This window comes from Saccoglossus kowalevskii, chromosome 13 (assembly GCF_978046115.1).
Source record: "Saccoglossus kowalevskii chromosome 13, keSacKowa6.1, whole genome shotgun sequence".
Taxonomy (NCBI): domain Eukaryota; kingdom Metazoa; phylum Hemichordata; class Enteropneusta; family Harrimaniidae; genus Saccoglossus; species Saccoglossus kowalevskii.
Genome location: NC_140653.1, coordinates 10,313,368 through 10,335,627, shown reverse-complemented (window position 1 = coordinate 10,335,627; position 22,260 = coordinate 10,313,368). Strand labels below are relative to the sequence as shown.

General features: G+C 37.2%; 2 protein-coding genes across 2 annotated transcripts in view; one reads left to right on the top strand and one right to left on the bottom strand.

The window, feature by feature from the left end:
• The window catches only part of LOC102802145 (uncharacterized), a 125,601-nt gene that overhangs the window by 40,775 nt on the left and 62,566 nt on the right, over positions 1-22,260 (bottom strand). The window lies entirely within an intron of this gene.
• On the top strand, positions 296-22,173 carry LOC144344263 (CST complex subunit CTC1-like). Its single transcript, XM_085506812.1, has 14 exons — positions 296-327; positions 2,511-2,670; positions 4,446-4,625; positions 6,505-6,943; positions 7,430-7,866; positions 13,899-14,084; positions 15,836-15,945; positions 16,395-16,516; positions 16,989-17,127; positions 17,330-17,440; positions 17,915-18,073; positions 19,897-19,998; positions 20,148-20,316; positions 22,147-22,173. Exons 1-14 carry the CDS (start codon positions 296-298, stop codon positions 22,171-22,173), a joined length of 2,373 nt encoding a protein of 790 aa, XP_085362938.1.

The window sequence follows — 22,260 nt, the reverse complement described above, 5'->3', positions numbered from 1 at the left end:
TTTCATTACGGAGTTCTCACCTTTACTGACAGCATACAGGGTAATAGATCGATTCATTCACTTGATTGCAATAATTTTTTTGAAACATTTTTATGTGTTTATTCATAATTTTCAACGAAATGGACATAATTTCCCATTACCCTTGAATTATTTGGTTTTTTTTATGAAATTAAAAAAAAATTCAATGGTTAATTTTCAGCCATTTCTGACCAACACAAGCGTCTACATGCACCTGTTGTACTCCAATAATCTTAGCCTTGTGTATTATCAATGGCTGGTTGACATGGCAATGCAGATGAAGAAGAAATTTGTACCTCAAATTTTGAGGTATGTTGTACCTACAGATTGTCTCTTTAGAATCAAGTTGCTCATTTTCCTCCAGTTTCCCTCTCAACATTCATAGTGTTGAGGTACTAGTAAAATCTGTCTTCACCAAAATTCTATGTAAATTGAAAACCAGTTTAAACTGAGTAATATTTCTAGTTTTCTCTTTGTATTTACTCATACCTGATTAAAGAACTCAATAAAGTGAACATGTTACATTGACTGGTATTCATACACATGTGTTTCATATATAGTAGTATCTGCTGATTTTAATTACTTTGTATTGTCAAATGTTTACGGTGTTATCTAATGGTTTTTTTTTATTCAGTGAAAAGCTGCTAATGGGCATGCATATACCAAAACACAACAAGTAAGTGAACTGAACCAGTGTGGTAACAATGTTATGCATAACTAGAGATAACAATGTGTGCCTAATTAGTGATGATAATGTATGCATAACTAGAGATAACATTGTGTGTCTTATTAGTGATGATAATGTATGCATAACTAGAGATAACAATGTGTGCCTAGTGATGATAATGTATACATAACTAGAGATAACAATGTGTGCCTAATTAGTGATGATAATGTATGCATAACTAGAGATAACATTGTGTGTCTAATTAGTGATGATAATGTATGCATAACTAGAGATAACAATATGTGTCTAATTAGTGATGATAATGTATGCATAACTAGAGATAACAATGTGTGCCTAATTAGTGATGATAATGTATGCATAACTAGAGATAACATTGTGTGTCTAATTAGTGATGATAATGTATGCATAGCTAGAGATAACAATGTGTGCCTAGTGATGATAATGTATACATAACTAGAGATAACAATGTGTGCCTAATTAGTGATGATAATGTATGCATAACTAGAGATAACATTGTGTGTCTAATTAGTGATGATAATGTATGCATAACTAGAGATAACAATATGTGTCTAATTAGTGATGATAATGTATGCATAACTAGAGATAACAATGTGTGCCTAGTGATGATAATGTATACATAACTAGAGATAACAATGTGTGCCTAATTAGTGATGATAATGTATGCATAACTAGAGATAACATTGTGTGTCTAATTAGTGATGATAATGTATGCATAACTAGAGATAACAATATGTGCCTAATTAGTTATGATAATGTATGCATAACTAGAGATAACAATGTGTGCCTAGTGATGATAATGTATACATAACTAGAGATAACAATATGTGTCTAATTAGTGATGATAATGTATGCATAACTTGAGATAACAATGTGTGTCTAATTAGTGATGATAATGTATGCATAACTACAGATATCAATGTGTGCCTAATTAGTGATGATAATGTATGCATAACTAGAGATAACAATGTGTGCCTAATTAGTGATGATAATGTATGCCTAACTAGAGATTACAATGCGTGCCCAATTAGTGATAATAACATTTACATAACTAGAGATAACAATATGTGCCTAATTAGTGATGATAATGTATGCATAACTAGAGACAACAATGTGTGTCTAATTCGTGATGATAATGTATACATAACTAGAGATAACAATATGTGCCTAATTAGTGATGATAATGTATGCATAACTAGAGATAACCATGTGTGCCTAATTAGTGATGATAATGTCTGCATAACTAGAGATAACAATGTGTGCTTAACTGATAATAATGTTTGCATAACAAGTGATAACAATATATGCTTAACTAGTGATGACAATGTACACCTAACTGGTTTTAACAAAGTATGCTTAAAGCGCGGTGGTCGTCGCGCAGCGCGTGTCCGAATTTCATATAAATAAACAATGTATTTTACACGCGTTGTATACGTCGCTATGAGTCCCATGTCGAACAGGACGCGGCACGACGACTGTCGCCCTTTAAACTGAAATTATTTCAACATTTTGCATTGTTATAATAGACAGGTTATGAGCTGAGATCCCAAATCTCAGCATTACAATGCCAAGTACACTTTATCTGCTTTCAATAAATGAACAGGATGCGACACGACAACTCCCGCCCTTTAATTGATGACAACAATTATGCCTAACTTTGGTAACAATGTAAATAAATTGTAAATAACTGTAAATAAGTTTGTATCATTTTTATTTTTTGTTATTATAGTGGTGATAACAACAAATATATGTCTATTGAAATAATTATTTGTTGTCTTCTTTTCAGACCAGAGCAGAAGATTCCTGGTGTCTTTTTTAATATATTAAGAATAGCATCTCCATCAGATCAGAAACCATTATTACCGAAATTATCTCGTAATATATATGCTGAGTTTCTTGATCCAAGACATCCATGTTCTGTGGTTGGATCAGATGCAGTTTCCAAGGTAACCCTTACCTTTGCAAGTTTCTCACACTTCTCATAGGTTTGAAAACATTTTCTCAATACTTTTCAGTATCTGGGAGTTTTCCCAATGTTTGTCAGTGATTGAAACAGACTGATTGGTTGTTTCAGTGCTCAAAAGACAGATATTTCCTTCAATTTTGACCACAGGTAATGGAGCGTTTGAAAATAATAATGATATTTTTTATTCACATAACACAAAATGCATCATTGCTCTGTTCTTAGTCCCTGTTAGGACTAAGTCCGAAAATGGGGACTTATAATTCAGTTTCCATCCGTCCGTGTGTCTGTCCATGTGTCCATACTTCCGGAGTCATATTTCAGAATCCTTTGGACCAATTCCATTCATTTTTTGCATGTGGTTAGTACTGTATGTGGGACATATGCACATGCGCAGTGGTTTAGCAATTCGATTCAAAATGGTTGACTGGCAGCCATCTTGTTTTTTGAAAATGTTGCATTTTGGACATGCTTTGTAAGTTTTCATTCAAATTTGGTACATAGATTATACATGTTAGGATACACATCCTCCGTCCATCTGCAAGTCTGTCCATCTGTTCGTTCGTGCATCAGCCTGTCCAGAGTAATATTTCAGAATCCTTTGGTAGACCGATTTCGTTTATTCTTTGCATGTGCTTAGTACTTTATGTGGGACATATGCACATGCAGTGGTTTAGTGATTTGATTCAAAATGGCCGACTGGCAGCCATCTTGTTTTTTGAAAATGGTGTTTTGGACATGCTTTGTCAGTTTTCATTCAAACTTGGTACATAGATTATATATGTTAGGATACATGTACATGACAATTTATTTCGCAATTGGATCAAAGATGGCCGACTGGAAGGCATCTTGTTGTTTTTTTATATGTTGTATCTTGGATATGCTTTGTCAGTTTTCATTCAAATTTTGGCACATACTTTGTACATGTCCATGACAATTTGTTTCAAAATCGGATCAAGAAGGGATGATTGACAGCCATCTGACTTTTTGGCCTTTCTACTATATTTCCAAGATTTATGTACCATTTTCATTCATATTTGGCACATACATCATACATGTCAGTGTCATCCATGTATCATTTTCATTGATATTTAGCATGTCATAAATGGATACATTGTACATGTCAATTCAATTTGCAATTTGATCAAATTGACTGGCGGCCATCTTGTATGTTTAAAATGTGATAACTTGGACATGCTTTCACTTGTGATCTATGTTTTTCTTTGCTATGTCTTAAACCGGAGGGGTCGTCATGCAACACACATTCAAATTTGATTTTGATTTGAATCTGTTGTATACGCCACTTGGGACTCAAGTTTGAAGGACACGCTCGCGACAACCTCTCCACTTTAATATGACAAGCACAAAGAGAACTTTCAAAAATTTAACGAGGACTGTGTCATTTTCATTGACTTGTTCACTTGAATATTTATTTATGAAAAAACAAAACAAAGCAAGCATGCATCTGATGAAAACTTTGGTCTTCTCACTTGCGGTATACGCCACAGAAATTAACAGGAGGGGAAACAGTGTGAAGAAGAATGAAAAAGGATTTTAAAGGGAACAAAAACAGTGTGAAGGGGAATGAAAACAAATTGAGGGGAACTCATTGTGGTTTCATTTCATTTTTGAGAGAAATGAATTTGAGAAAACTGTCTAATTTTATAACATTTTACTGAGAATCTCTACAGCAAATCACAGCAACTTTCTTGCAATTACATTAAATTATGCAATTTTCTGAACTGTTTTAATTCCTAGTCTGATCTGTACACAATTCCTACTATGGCTGAACTTAAACAAATGCTAGAAAAGATGGCATTTCGAGAAGAAAGCTGGAGACCTGTAGATTTGTTAGTATCGCAACAGACTACAAATTTGAATGAAGCGTTATATTGGCGCTATGACCTCATGGAACCTGCAGATTTCAAACCGCCATTGGTGAGTAACCATAGCTTTCTAGTATTTAATGGTAGACTCTGTTTTAAAATCTAATATTTCTTTTGAATAGATATTTGGGGTAAATATCGTACTCCCCCGATCATAAGCCCCTCTCCAAGTATAAGCCCAGCCCTCTGTTTTAGACATTTAACGAGTTTAGGACATCCCTGAGTATAGGCCAAGGGTGTTTTTACCGGGTGTCGATTCATTGTATAAAAATTGTTATTGGTGTGGTTCCTGCTTTTGCATTAATTTTAAAGTGCATGGCGGGCGAACTTACGGAACATGGTTCACATCTTTTCTATTCTGTTATTTACTCACGATGAACCCCGTTGTTGCAATACTGAAGTCCATATTTCTTTTTGGTAGTAGTTTTCAAAACGCCAAAAATGTAATCATCAAGTTGTGAAACCTGGTCATTGAACATCGTTTTACTTTTCTGAATAATTGTGTCCATTGAATGGGGGGTGAAAAAGCAAACTATTCTTCGACGTGACTTGTTAATGACCGTGAAAGGCTTAAATACTTCACCCACCCTCAGTTTACCTTTTGAAAATTTGCAAAAATTGTTTCTTTTTGTCAAAATCAGTGTTAATAGATCACATTTTAACATCAGGGTAATTCACTTCTGCATTGCGATGAAAAAATTACTTAATCGGAAAACTCCATATGTATGACACAGCATTTTGATTGGTTAACGAAAGATGTGACCTGTCAAATAAAGTTGTTTCAGGTCAAATCATACTGAAAAACACAATGGCGGAAATTGCTTTGAGAGCTTGTGTACGATCGAAAACATTCCACACTGAAGATAATGATAAAGATCTTGTAATTAGTTTCTGAGCCTACACACGGCCCCTCTATCTCGGTCAAGCAACGCCAGACATTTTTGTTTGTTTGAATCCGGGTTGCGGTTAAACAAACTTCTTGTCCACGACAGGGATAGAGGAACTTGTCACACAACATGTACTTTATTTCTTCACATATACTATCAATTCATGTTTATGGTTTATCTCGTGTGTGCTAATTAACTCTGTGTCCGAACTACAACAGTAACAACCATCGTAGTTTTCATGTCCGTTGTGGCAAATTTAACACCTCTGCGAGGTGTGACTGCTTTTGAAGCCTTCCATTGTTTTCACGTAAGCGGCGGCGTGTGACACAGGAATTCTATTTTACAGTCGTGACCACGTATTTTTACTGACGTAAAATAAAATATTTACCATGGTAAGAAAATGGTGTGTTAGGAAGGCTTTTTTATCAAACAGTTTATTCAATAGTTTGCTTAGAACCGTGATCAGGGGAAGTGTAAAAGATGTAATATTTCTCCGAGACCGGTACTGTGAATGAAAGATGTAATTTGGATAATTTTTCATGGCTGGGAAGATGGTTACAATATTAAACCCCCCAACAAATTATCTTTTCTGAGGTGGTCCTCGAGCATAAGCCCATCCCCTAATTTTCCCGATTTTACATGTTCAGGCCCCTGGGCTTATGATTGGGGAAGTACGGTAAACTAATTTCTAGATTGTGAATCTCAATTGAGAACCAAAACTGCAAACAAGTTTGATGTAATTTTTACTCTTCTTTTGTATGGATATTTGGGGTAACTAAACTAATTTTTGGATTATAAACCTCAGTTCCATTTATTTTCAATTCAAAATGATCGCAAGTGTACAGTCGGCTTTTACATTATAGGGAAGTGATTGTTTTCATAAGATAGACTCTTTCATTCAGCAAAATATCAGGTGCTTTGTCATTTTCAGCATTTTACTGTATCTAACGTACTGTGTTCGTCCTTCCATTAACAGTTTACCAATTTAAAAATAATTGAAAGGCAAGGTTGTAATAGATTTGCTATGTTTTTTTTTTCTCTCAGTTGCTCATCGGTCACTTAGAAGTCTGTAATAAGACCGGACTCTTGCAGTTAGTGGACCAGACTGGTTCTATTGACTGTGTAATTGCTGATCTTGACGATTCAGATCACAGTCATACCTGCGATCCAACTTGCCTATACCAGAACACTCAGTCACAGAATCAAACAAGACGTTTCAACTGTCCATATGTAAAGTCTTGGTGTTTAGGTCAGCTACTTAGACTGAACAGATACCAAGTTGTGGTAGAACGTTTTCTCATCAGCAGCTTTCCGTCTGTAGAACAGTTGGGCTGCTCCAAGTACATTGAAAAGTCACAAATTCGTAGCTATGTGCAGTTTTCTATGTCTGATGCAGTTAATTTCCACAAGAAACTAAATCGAGATAATGCTGGATGTAATGACACTGTATCACTGAAGAGGAAGCGAGAATACAACAAGAGCAGTACAGTTTTGACAAGATCACGCAAGTGTCCTACATCTTCTACAACTGCAAAAATAGGGAGTCATAGCGATATTGTGATTTGTGAAACAACAACAATTTAATAGTTACACTATCGGTGATTAATAACTGACTTACGGATGGGATGAATCACAAATTTTGCTATGATCATACTAAATTTGCGAGAAATAATTTGTTTTCGAATTTTGCCAGTAAAGTGAAATTGTTGGGAAATTCATCAGTCAACAATCTCAAATTACCATGGACATTTCTGTGAAGAGAAACACCCTAGCTATTTCTTTCACACACTCACTTCCATTTGTATTTCTAGAAATATGTTTATTTGTGAGTTCTTGTAACCATATTTACATACCATAGTTTCTATTTGAACCCCCTATGCTAGTATGTGAACGTAGTTTGGCCATTGTTTGCTCAGATTATCAGAAAGAATTAATTGATTGATTGATATTTTCATCTCTCATTCCACAGCAATATCTACTAGTGTAGAAAGACCAGAAACAAACCACACTGGCATGAAACCAACAACTGATGTCGTGCAGTTATTTGTGGTCAATGACAAACAATTTCTGCATGTGAAACCAGTGACTGTCAATGGTGAGAAATCCATCCAGTTATCTAGTAATGTTGCTGTGACTCTTCTTGGAATGCCAGATATTGTGTCTCGTAAGCAGGGTATTGAGAGTATAACAAAAGTTGATACAGACAGAGACGCTGCATCTAATCCTAGCGGCAATGCGAGAGAGTCTCGTCATCATGGAGAACATTCTGTGCACAAGACTTCACTAGAGCACAAAGACTCACTTCCTGAGAGGCAAGCTGTGCTAGTTTTACAAGGGGAAACAATAAAATGGTATCATCTCCTTCATAATGGTCAACCGTATGCCTTAATAATGCCCAGATCACAGGTATGATACATTATGCATGACCTCCAAACGTCACATATTCTGGTACTTTATACATGAACTCTAAAAGTCACACATCCTGGTACTTTATGCATGACCCCTAAAGGTCACACATTCTGGTACGTTATGCATGACCCCCAAACATCACATATTCTGGTACGTTATACATGAACTCTAAAGGTCACACATTCTGGTATTTTATGCATGACCCCTAAAGGTCACACGTTCTAGTAGGTTAAAAGGTCACACATCCTGGTACTTTATGCATGACGCCTAAAGGTCACACATTCTGGTACGTTATGCATGACCCCCAAACATCACATATTCTGGTACGTTATACATGAACTCTAAAGGTCACACATCCTGGTACTTTATGCATAGCCCCTAAAGGTCACACATTCTGGTACGTTATGCATGACCCCCAAACATCACGTATTCTGGTACGTTATACATGAACTTTAAATGTCACACATCCTGGTACTTTATGCATGACCACTAAAGGTCACACATCCTGGTACTTTATGCATGACCCCTAAGGGTCACACATCCTGGTACTTTATGCATGGCCCCTAAAGGTCACACTTCCTGGTACTTTATGCATGGCCCCTAAAGGTCACACATCCTAGTACTCATTGCATGGCCCCTAACGGTCACACATCCTGGTAATTTATGCATGCCCCTAACGGCCACACATTCTCAGACTGGTACTTAATGCATGACCCCTAAAGGTCACACATCCTGGTACTTTATGCATGACCACTAAAGGTCACACATCCTGGTACTTTATGCATGACCCCTAAGGGTCACACATCCTGGTATTTTATGCATGGCCCCTAAAGGTCACACATCCTGGTACTTTATGCATGGCCCCTAAAGGTCACACATCCTAGTACTCATTGCATGGCCCCTAAAGGTCACACATCCTGTTACTTTATGCATGGTCCCTAAAGGTCACACATCCTGGTACTTTATGCATGGCCCCTAACGGTCGCACATCCTGTTACTTTATGCATGGTCCCTAAAGGTCACACATCCTGGTACTTTATGCATGGCCCCTAAAGGTCACACATCCTAGTACTCATTGCATGGCCCCTAAAGGTCACACATCCTGTTACTTTATGCATGGTCCCTAAAGGTCACACATCCTGGTACTTTATGCATGGCCCCTAACGGTCGCACATCCTGTTACTTTATGCATGGTCCCTAAAGGTCACACATCCTGTTACTTTATGCATGGCCCCTAACGGCCACACATTCTCAGACTGGTACTTTATGCATGGCCCCTAAAGGTCACACATCCTAGTACTTATTGCATAGCCCCTAAAGGTCACACATCCTAGTACTTATTGCATAGCCCCTAACGGTCACACATCCTGTTACTTTATGCATGGTTCCTAAAGATCACACATCTTAGTACTTATTGCATGGCTCCTAAAGGTCACACATCCTGTTACTTTATGCATGGTCCCTAAAGGTCACACATCCTGGTACTTTATGCATGGCCCCTAAAGGTCACACATCCTAGTACTTATTGCATGGCCCCTAAAGGTCACACATCCTGTTATTTTATGCATGGTCCCTAAAGGTCACACATCCTGTTATTTTATGCATGGTCCCTAAAGGTCACACATCCTGTTACTTTATGCATGGTTCCTAAAGGTCACACATCCTAGTACTTATTGCATGGCCCCTAAAGGTCACACATCCAAGTACTTATTGCATGGCCCCTAAAGGTCACACATCCTGTTACTTTATGCATGGTTCCTAAAGGTCACACATCCTGTTACTTTATGCATGGCCCCTAAAGGTCACACATCCTGTTACTTTATGCATGGCCCCTAAAGGTCACACAATCTGTTACTTTATGCATGGTCCCTAAAGGTCACACATCCTAGTACTTATTGCATGGCCCCTAAAGGTCACACAATCTGTTACTTTATGCATGGTCCCTAAAGGTCACACATCCTAGTACTTATTGCATGGCCCCTAAAGGTCACACATCCTAGTACTTATTGCATGGCCCCTAAAGGTCACACATCCTGTTACTTTATGCATGGTTCCTAAAGATCACACATCCTAGTATTTATTGCATGGCCCCTAAAGGTCACACATCCTAGTACTTATTGCATGGCCCCTAAAGGTCACACATCCTGGTACTTTATGCATGGTCCCTAAAGGTCCCACATCCTGGTACTTTATGAATGGCCCCTAACGGTCACACATTCTCAGACTGGTACTTTATGCATGACCCATAAGAGTCGCACATCCTGGTACTTAATGCATGACCCCTTACGGTCACACATCCTGGTAATTTATGCATGGCCCCTAAGGGTCACACATCCTGGTAATTTATGCATGGCCCCTAAGGGTCACACATCCTGGTAATTTATGCATGACCCCTAATGGTCACACATCCTTGGTACTTTATGCGTGACTCCTAATGGTCACACTTACTGGTACTTTATGCATGACTCCTGATGGTCACACATACTGGTACTTTATGCATGACCCCTAAAGGTCACACATACTGGTACTTATTGCATGGCGCCTAAAGGTCACACATCCTGGTACTTATTGCATGGCGCCTAAAGGTCACACATCCTGGTACTTTATGCATGACCCCTAAGGGTCACACATCCTGTTACTTTATGCATGGTCCCTAAAGGTCGCACATCCTAGTACTTATTGCATGGCCCCTAACGGTCACACATCCTGGTAATTTATGCATGCCCCTAACGGCCACACATTCTCAGACTGGTACTTTATGCATGGCCCCTAAAGGTCACACATCCTAGTACTTATTGCATGGTTCCTAAAGATCACACATCTTAGTACTTATTGCATGGCTCCTAAAGGTCACACATCCTGTTACTTTATGCATGGTCCCTAAAGGTCACACATCCTGGTACTTTATGCATGGCCCCTAAAGGTCACACATCCTAGTACTTATTGCATGGCCCCTAAAGGTCACACATCCTGTTATTTTATGCATGGTCCCTAAAGGTCACACATCCTGTTATTTTATGCATGGTCCCTAAAGGTCACACATCCTGTTACTTTATGCATGGTTCCTAAAGGTCACACATCCTAGTACTTATTGCATGGCCCCTAAAGGTCACACATCCAAGTACTTATTGCATGGCCCCTAAAGGTCACACATCCTGTTACTTTATGCATGGTTCCTAAAGGTCACACATCCTGTTACTTTATGCATGGTTCCTAAAGGTCACACATCCTGTTACTTTATGCATGGCCCCTAAAGGTCACACATCCTGTTACTTTATGCATGGCCCCTAAAGGTCACACAATCTGTTACTTTATGCATGGTCCCTAAAGGTCACACATCCTAGTACTTATTGCATGGCCCCTAAAGGTCACACAATCTGTTACTTTATGCATGGTCCCTAAAGGTCACACATCCTAGTACTTATTGCATGGCCCCTAACGGTCACACATACTAGTACTTATTGCATGGCCCCTAAAGGTCACACATCCTGTTACTTTATGCATGGTTCCTAAAGATCACACATCCTAGTATTTATTGCATGGCCCCTAAAGGTCACACATCCTAGTACTTATTGCATGGCCCCTAAAGGTCACACATCCTGGTACTTTATGCATGGTCCCTAAAGGTCCCACATCCTGGTACTTTATGAATGGCCCCTAACGGTCACACATTCTCAGACTGGTACTTTATGCATGACCCATAAGAGTCACACATCCTGGTACTTAATGCATGACCCCTTACGGTCACACATCCTGGTAATTTAAGCATGGCCCCTAAGGGTCACACACCCTGGTAATTTATGCATGACCCCTAATGGTCACACATCCTTGGTACTTTATGCGTGACTCCTAAGGGTCACACATACTGGTACTTTATGCATGACTCCTGATGGTCACACATACTGGTACTTTATGCATGACCCCTAAAGGTCACACATACTGGTACTTTATGCATGACCCCTAAAGGTCACACATCCTGGTACTTTATGCATGACCCCTAAGGGTCACACATCCTGGTAATTTATGCATGACCCCTAAGGGTCACACATCCTTGGTACTTTATGCATGACCCCTAAGGGTCACACATCCTTGGTACTTTATGCATGGTTCCTAAAGATCACACATCCTAGTACTTATTGCATGGCGCCTAAAGGTCACACATCCTAGTACTTATTGCATGGCTCCTAAAGGTCGCACATCCTAGTACTTATTGCATGGCGCCTAAAGGTCGCACATCCTAGTACTTATTGCATGGCTCCTAAAGGTCGCACATCCTAGTACTTATTGCATGGCTCCTAAAGGTCGCACATCCTAGTACTTATTGCATGGCTCCTAAAGGTCGCACATCCTAGTACTTATTGCATGGCTCCTAAAGGTCGCACATCCTGGTACTTCATGCATGGTCCCTAAAGGTCACACATCCTGGTATTTCATGCATGGTCCCTTACGGTCACACATCCTGGTAAGTTATGCATGACCCCTAATAGTCACACATCCTAGTACTTTATGCATGACCCCTGAGGGTCACACATCCTGGTAATTTATGCATGACCCCTGAGGGTCACACATACTGGTACTTTATGCATGACTCCTGATGGTCACACGTCCTGATACTTTATGCATGACTCCTGATGGTCACACATACTGGTACTTTATGCATGACCCCTAAGGGTCACACATCCTGGTAATTTATGCATGACCCCTAAGGGTCACACATCCTGGTAATTTATGCATGACCCCTAAGGGTCACACATCCTGGTAATTTATGCATGACCCCTAAGGGTCACACATCCTGGTAATTTATGCATGACCCCTAAGGGTCACCCATCCTGGTAATTTATGCATGACCCCTAATGGTCACACATCCTTGGTACTTTATGCGTGACTCCTAAGGGTCACACATACTGGTACTTTATGCATGACTCCTGATGGTCACACATACTGGTACTTTATGCATGACTCCTGATGGTCACACATACTGGTACTTTATGCATGAATCCTACGGGTCACACATACTGGTACTTTATGCATGAATCCTACGGGTCACACATACTGGTACTTACCGCATGACCCCTAAGGGTCAAACGTCCTGATACTTACCGCATGACCCCTAAGGGTCAAACGTCCTGATACTTTATGCATGACCCCTAAAGGTCACACATCCTGGTACTTTATGCATGACCCCTAAGGGTCAGTCATTCTGGTTCTTTTAGAGCTATAAATTCACTATCCATAGGAATTTCTCAATTACTGTTGTAAAAAGACCATGTCTCTTACATACATTTACTTATTGCAATCAAACTTTACAACTACTGATACATTATAAATCATGTCATTCATTTCATGTTCTGATTCATTTCAGTTTTATTTATCATTGAACAAATAGGAACCCTGTCACTTTATTCATTTCTATGCCGATATCTCACTAAAATATCGGCTGAATCAGTTGAAACTTTGCACCTGATCAAATTTGTTGAATTGACAGTCTTCAAAGGTTTTCAGAGTCGTTTCTCACAGATGAACAGGACTTTGTATCAGAATCATACATACTGGGTTAAAGGTGCAGGTCATTTTTAACAACTGTTTCTCTGTGATGACTTGTTTGATTTTGTTCAAACGCAGTACAGTGATTTACATACAAGACTTTGGTTGCATGGCATTACATTTTTTACCTTGCCCTATTACAGTACATTGCCAGCAATGAGTAATTGCAGCACAGCACTATTTAACTAAAGGTACACCCACACTCCTTGATTGGTGGTAGTGATGGACAAGGACTGTGCATTGTGAATCTTATTGAAGTTGAAAAATAGTTCAATATTTAAAATTGAAGTAAATGTGCACAATAGTGGAAATTTCTGCTTTTGTAGGATAACTGTACTGCCATTAAAGTGCCAGAATCTTTTAGAAGTCTGCATGACAAATTAACCATATGCATATGGTAAATGCAGTCACAATCTCGCTATTGAAAATGTCTGGTGTCTCGTCTCATTTATTTAAATGATTTTCTTCAACTTTACATTTTCTAGGACCTCTCTGTGTTTGATACACAGTTACCAAGTGACAACAGTGTCAGTGGTCTACAGAGGGCAGTACACCTAACCAATTGTAGGTTTGGTCTGTCGATGACTGATAGAATGATCATAATGCCAGCAGCATATCTTCGGCTGTCACAAACTGTCAAACAAAGTGTCTTGGCAAAGGTAGCTAACCAGGTGAGATAAATCGTTTTTTTTTTTAAATTCCAATGCAGTATGACCCTCATATATTGTCATATTGTGGATCGAGAAAAGATGGAGAAAAGAAGTGTGTGCATGGTTTTAGAAAGAAAGTGGTTGTTTTTTTGTTTTCAACCTGAAGAGTAAACTCAAAATAAAGTAGTTATTTTCTCTCATATCCTTTCTCAAAAATTGTAGCAACTTTTAACTAAATCTATTCAGCAATGATGAGCAAGAAAATAGCATTGTTATAGAAGTATTGTAAGGTTGTATGTAGATATAAAAACAGAAATATTGATTATTATTATAATTAGTCCTTTATTTCAGGGCAAAAAAGTCGCATAATAAATACATAACAAACACCAACACTATTAAACACAATGTCTAAAATTAGTTCAAAATTTGGATAAGAAAAACTGTCAGAATTGACACAAGTACGAATTAAAGAATTATGGCTCGTAAGTAGGCGCTGACTGAAGTTGTATAATTCCTTGCGCTGAAGAGATTCAAAGTTTAAAATATTTCTATTCACGCAATTACCACTGGCACTGCTAGCCCGTTTAAGGCTAAAGATCAATCTTATAGCGTTATTATAAGCCACTCGCACTGTATTCACAATTTGTGTACAATAATCACACCAAACATTCAAACAATATATACTGTATAAATACGTTCTAAATAACATACACTTATCGTAATCTGAACTTTTTATAAATTTTCGTAAAATAAAATTTGCCCTAGCATAAATACACCACAATTGTCACTTCATATCAGCTTCATCCTTGCCATCTAATGACACCATATAGCCCAGGTACTTTTTCACTGAGACGAAAACCAGGTTTACCATACAAGTACAAGCATGGAACCCTTGTCTGTCCCCACGTTTTTGCAAAGAATAACATGCATTCTGTCTTAGTAGTGTGGAAAAGAATGTCAAACTCCTCACCATAACATAACACTCGCAGATCTCAACGAGCTTTTTCAATGATTTGACAGAAGGTGAAACTAACAAAATATCATCAGCATAAAAAAGATGATTCATTATTTTACCAGCTAAATGACATCCAACACCCGCTTTTTGCACCCTAGTACCGAGATCATCAATATAAATTGAAAATAACATCGACGAAAGAATGCTTCCTTGTTGAACTCCATTGGTCACTCTAAAAGATGCAGATATTTCTGAAACCTATCGGATACAAACAGTTTGACCTCGATACCAATGCAATAGACAACAGACACTGAACACAGACATTCCCTTGTCAAGTAATTTTTTGAATAACTTCCAATGGTTTACCCTGTCAAACGCTTTTGTTGCGTCCATGAAACAAGCAAAAACGGGCGAGTTGTGACTTTTATAGAAGTCGACAATTTCCTTCACTACGAAGATACACATTTCTGTTGAATGCTTGCGTTTAAACCCAAACTGATAATCACTAGTCACGATAAACTTTTCAATTCGATTCAAAATGCATGATTCAAATAATTTCGATAAAACGGTTACTATAGCAACAGGTCTATAGTTATTCACTCTTGTGATATCTTTAGTCTTATCTTTAACAATATGGACAATCATTGTATCCATAAAATAGTCTGTCAGGTGTCCATGTACAAAGAATGCAGTAAACCAAAAGGCTAGTAGAACAACACAGTATTTGATCCACAAATATATGTTCCGAGCACAGTCTGTCTTTTCCGAAACATTTTTCCTTTTCCAATTTATTAATGATTTATTGACTTCATTACAGGTGCATATAATAACTCAAGTTGAAAATGACAGAATTCAGAAAATTCAAGAAAGACTAGCGAGTAATAAAGAAAATCATGTCTACACAGTTCTTGAAGTCAAGTCACAAAGGTAGTATTTAAACATAGCCAATCTAAAATGAATTATATTATGTGATGGTCCTTGTTCTGTGCTGATTGGTTGCACCATTTTGCTTGAACTTGAACCTGAGTTTATTATCAGTGTGATGTTGGAGGAAGAAGCCAGATATTCATAATTTTCAGTGAGCTGTCAAGTATGAAATTATATGCACACCACTTTGGTTGTGATACAATTTAATTGACTTGTGATCATATTCATTCTTGAAAACAAAATTTTAAAATCTTATCAGCTGTTTTTTCCAGGCATGCCTGGGTTGACATGCGTTTAAACTTGATATGAACATCACACATAGTGGTTTACTTTATGCACAATATTTATCTATTTTTATCCATTTTAGATGCACGTTGGGTGAATGTTTAATACATTGACAATTGTAGACAGGGACTATGTCATTTACAATGAATCGTTTGTATTATTAGTTTCACAGCTAGTAGAGCACGTCAAATTGCAGTTCAATGTAAAATCATTTCGAGAACCATGGTTGAGGAAAGTAAATATGCAAAGTCATGTCAAGATGACAATGAACTGCTGTTGTCATTGGGTACGTGAGGTAATCATTACCTCTTCATTTCAAATTCCTTAACCATTCATCTTTTGGTAAATAAACCTTTTTATTTTGATTAAGACCTTTAGAAAATGGGAAATTTGCTTCAAAATTAATTAATGAATTATAGAAAATTAGAGAAAACTTTGCAAGATAAGATCAAAATTTAGGTGACTAAAGTTATGTTATTCAAATACTTAATGTACATGTAATCTGATTTTGTCGATATCCATATATTATTGTTTTCAAAATTTAGTTATTTCACTTGTTTTCTTAAAAACAAAATTGTCTTTTTTCACTTTTTATGTATTTTTCTATAATTTTGGGCCAAATAGACATGATGTTTTCAATAATTATGTCTTAATCAACAATATTATTTTATGAAAATTGACTTTTTGCTCAAAAGATTAATAATAGCATTTTTATATGAGTTATAATTATTAATTATGCATTATTTGTTATAACTCAGGTTCATCAACTCTTGGGAGGAGAAGTATACAGTTGGTAGTTTGTGATTTGTTAACTCCAGACAGATTAGATGTTTATTTTGATACAACTAAGTTCTCGTATCCACTCGGTTTGATGCCAGGAAGTCATGTGACATTCAGGTATTTTTAAACATCAAATGAATGTGGCAATTTAATTGTGAGTCATACTTCTAATTTTGGTTACCTTGAGCTGTGGCATTTACCATAGAGGGCATACTTTACTTTGAAGTTTTAATTAAAAGGGTGAATATGTAGTACAATTTTGTTTTGCATATAATGTATCCTGGTGATCTATTCAGTAATGTTTTTATCTATTAAACAGGAATCTTGAAAGATGTGTATCCAGGAAATCTAAAGTTTATTGCCGATTTGAGTCCAACTCATCGGTCACAGTGGATAAGTTTCCAAATCTGCGAAGTCAGATGCAATACAGGTAGGAATATCATAAAGAGGTTCTACATGACTTTCAAACACATTAGGATATAAACTTGCTAGGGAGCCCTGTCCAGGCTCCCCAGTGTTAGGGGCTTTCATTCACCTTAATATGCTGTTGATGAGGCTATTCTATTTTCAAGTTAGTTCTGAATTTGTCAAATTGAGGCTAGTCCAAAAATTTTCAATATCTACTCTTATCGGTTGGTGTAAGGTAAGTGATTTCAACTATTTTAAAATGTCAGTCTGATCTATTTTCAGAGATCACATATTTCACCATCAATAAGTAGATATAATCTGACAATATTTTTCTTAGATTGACGACAGGATTCATGAGTGATTACTGCCAGAGTTTTGTATCATACGGTATAAAAACATTTTGTTTGTGGTTTCTCGATTTCCCTTATTATATAATTTAATATGAATAATTAATTATGAGTAAATCAAGTTTTTCTTTTGTTTTTGCAATATACAGTGTTGATTCTAAGGAAGCTGTCGCTGAAGAATTTGATATCAATGAAATGGATAACTTACCCCTAAAATATTTATGTCATTATTTACATGAGAATTGTGATTACAAAAGTGTGTCTAAAATTCATGGTCACATTACATTTATACAGTATGTGGCTTTCAGGTATGTATTTAATGTTTTTACATGACACCAAGAGGTCACTCATCCTGGTACTTATACAGGACCACAAGAGGTTACTCATCCTGGTACTTGTATATGACCTCAAGAAGTCCCTCATCCTGGTACTTGTACATGACCTCAAGAGGTCCCTCATCCTGGTACTTATATACGACCTCAAGAGGTCACTCATCCTGGTACTTATATACGACCTCAAGAGGTCACTCATCCTGGTACTTATACATGACCTCAAGAGGTCACTCATCCTGGTACTTATACACGGCTCCAAAATGTCACTCATCTTGCGTGTGTTTCTAGTGCCAACTTAAGGTGCTTGAGTCCATTATGTGTTGTCGGGGAGTTCATTATTGTTATTATTTTGTAGCCTTGTGAATACCAGTGGATTTGCTGCCTCTAAAAAGCAACCAACCAACAGTGATTTTAATCTGACTGTATAAATGAAACAAGCAGCCTATTGGCTGGGATAGCTCCGCTGTTAGCAATGCACATTTCAATTAAAGAACAGAAGATATCATTAGAAAATGAACAATATGTATAGTATCAAAGCAATCGGACTTACAGTTTTTAACAAGAAGTCGAAAATATCACTTTCTACCAAAAATGACAAAACTAATCACCAAAATTAGAGAATTGAAGATATCATCACGAAATGAACAAATCTGAGAAAGGTCTACATGTAGTATCCGTATATGTAATATCAAAGCAATTGAACTATTTGTTTTTAACAAGAAGTTGAAAATATTAGTTTTTACCAAAAATGACAAAAATATTCACCGAAATTAGAGAATTGAAGATATCATCACGAAATGAACAAATCTGAGAGAGGTCTACATGTAGTACCTATATATGTAGTATCAAAGCAATTGGACTTGCGGTTTTTAACAAGAAGTCAAAAATATCACTTTTTACCAAAAATTACAAAAATATTCACCAAAATTAGAGAATTGAAGATATCAACATGAAATGAACAAACCTAAGAGAGGTCTACCCAAGGTACATATACACTAAGTATCAAAGCATTCAGGCTTGTAGTTTTCAAGAAGAAGTCGAAAAAGTAAAACATTGACACGGACGACGGCGACGACGGACAATCACTCATATGATAAGCGCCGCTCGACAAAGTCGACAGCGGAGCTAAAAAATACACACCTGAAAACACGGATACTTTCTTTTGCTTATGCAAACTGTGCCCGGAATGACATTTACCGAGAGCCGGCGCGGAGGAAATACAAGTCACGTCGGTCATAGTCTATCTCGTTTCGCAAATTGTGTGGTACTACTCACTACAAAAACAGAACAAATTCGTCTCTCTGTACTAGTAGACATACATTATACCCCCACTTCGTTTATCGCATTTGCTTGGATAAATCGCCTTCGGTTAACCTCACTTCATCAACATGATAGGGCGAACTAGTCGAGAGGCCACCAGGACAGCGGCATGAGTCACAGAATCTAGAAGCGTGCATACTAGATAGAGCGCTTCGACCGACCGCGCTTTAGCATACAGAGCAGACGATGATGCCCTCACAAAATTTTTTGATTTTGATATCTGCTGTTATTGGTAATGAACCATTTTATTTGATGCCAATTTTAGTATTAAATACTTGTTATCTAACAATTTCTCTTCTTTTTCAATAGTTTCTCCTTTATTCGTTTTTGAAAAAAAATTTGTATTCATATCCATGGCACAGGGCCTTGAAGCTCAATAATAATCTGCTGTAATGACGTCATAACATCCACTGGTATTGATAATGCTATAATATAATAAAAGATAAAGTTATACCATATTTGGTTATGATTTGTTTTAGGTATTCTTGCTCTACCTGTGGTGATCTATTCCAACAAGGATGTTGTAAGAACACGAAACAGAATTGCGATTCTACTACTGGAGTTTTTAAAGCTAAAGCAAGGTACAATCATGTTAAATTTCAATTTCAACCGTTTTTCGACTTTTACGTATGTCGCGTTCTATAGCGTCAAGACACTTCTGTGATGTACATGTATACGAGTTATCGGTAAATGACTTTAAGCGTCTTTTACCTTGTACACCATTCCACAGTTTTCTGATTGATGATGGTACCTATGAAGCCAATGTGTTCTGCAATGGGGATGTGGTTGCTATGATACTTGGTTTATCTAAGACTCAGTGTTCAAGTATACACGAGGTGGTTTATCAAACTGGTGAGGTGTCGTACACGTATCAAAGTAATGAATACTATAATAGTACTGTAAGTATGTTACTTCATTTGATAAGTTTTTATTATTTTTGGTGAGTGACAACACAGCAGTAAAATGCAGCGGTTACCATAGTCCTTCCATTAATTGGATCATGAATAAATAATGATTTGTAACTGAAACCTTTTTACAGTCAAACCCAACTTTTTGCACCTTCCACAAAATAAACCCACAGAATTTTTTTCATAATTTTTCAACATCAAGACTTGTAAGTGATGACAAATTACCGGGTATTTACATTTGATTAAAAAATTACCATGGAAACTACCGTATTTATCTGGGTAAGCGCCCAGGGTCCTGAACATGGAAAATAGCCAAAAAATAGGGGTGGGCGTATGCCTGGACATTCCCTGCAAAAAAAACAACTAAAAATTGCGAAAATTGACAACACGCAGATTGAACTGCGACAGGGAATAGAACGGCGAATAAAAACATGCAACGGAAATAAATGAACAATATGCAACAAAAATAATTTATTGCTTATGTGACAAATAAACCAGAAATAATAAAAATCAACAGTGAGGATCCATTTGAATTAGGATTTCCTCACTGACAAGCATGCATGAACTCAAAATGAATTCAAATGTCAGGGATTAAACTTCGTAAAATTATTTCTGGTTTTGACAAATACCGGTACAACAGCCATACAGCCATCCATCCGCAGTAAAATTACGAAAGTTCATAAAAATACTTCTCAGATTTCTCTTTGTACGTTCATTGCCATCTTTGTCAAAGTCAAAACCTTCAAAGTTCAAGTCTGCGTCACTGTCGCGATCGAACAAAATTCCTACAGCTTCGTCCTGAAGTTCGTCAATGTCGTCCCACACAATTTGGACTTAGCACATTTAATACACGGATTTCTGTCGGGCAATTTTAATTCACATCTAATCACAATAAAGATACAAGAAAAATGGGGTCACGATGCTTTTGTTTACCGTCTGGCAATTATTTTTGACCTTTAAGCATCCGCTTTACTGAATGGCTAAGAATGACATCACTACTAGTGTTTCATCATAGAGGTCAATTCAACATTGCTTTCTTACCAGACTTAAATGCTCGTTAATCACGGTGAAAGTTACCATTCAGCAATTTCCGGCCGTATGAATGTCTCACTTTATGGATATCACAGTCACAGTGGGCTTGAAATAGGAAGAATTTTTTTCCAACAACAGAAGAATAATTTTCAAGAGAGAAATGCAATAGCTGCGATGAAAGATGGAAAAAAAAGTTGACATTCTTCGGCGTGACATCCTGGCATGACATTACAAAATTGCTGGCCCAAGTTATGGATTTGCAAGCTGCTATCGAATATTTTATAAAGCCAAAACAACGTGATTTCAACCACTTTCTCGAGTACAGATTGCTACAATGGTTTCATTGTCGATGACGCTAAAGCCGAACGAGTGCGACACTTGCTTTGCGGCTCTCAGTAAGATTTGCTTGAATCGTTTCTAAGGAAGTCAACTGTTAATAGTAATACAACAAACAAAAAATAGGTTTTTGTTATTTTTTTATTACAAGTATAGAAAAAGACCTTCTTTATTGTATCAAAAGTGGAGGGTGGGCGTTTCCCCAGGCATGGGTGCTTACCCGGATAAATATGGTATAGAAAAATACATATATTTGCAAAATTAAGGAAGGGAAAACTGTTCAAAAGATTAATAGAATTCCCATGAGATTTTGCAGTAGTCACCGAGCTGATATCTCCAAATTTTATCTTGCATAATAGATATGTTGCCAACTAATAAAAAGTTTCTATGAACTGTAAATGTGTTTAAAGTAAGATGTGATTAAATATTTTTGTTATTTTCCTTCATTGTCAGAGTTGTACTAAATTCCTGCTGGGCTAAACTAATTGTTGTAACTATTTTGTTTGTTTCTAGTCACACAATGTTCACTGGGGAATGAACCCGTTAGAAAGTCTACTTCAAAGTCTG

Bases quoted from the DNA above. Each gene is read 5' to 3' on its own strand.
- LOC144344263 (XM_085506812.1), top strand. From the start codon at position 296: ATGAAGAAGAAATTTGTACCTCAAATTTTGAG. The intron at 7,867-13,898 runs GTATGATACATT...TACATTTTCTAG, and splicing joins TAATAATGCCCAGATCACAG to GACCTCTCTGTGTTTGATAC. The intron at 18,074-19,896 runs GTATGTATTTAA...GATTTGTTTTAG, and splicing joins ATACAGTATGTGGCTTTCAG to GTATTCTTGCTCTACCTGTG.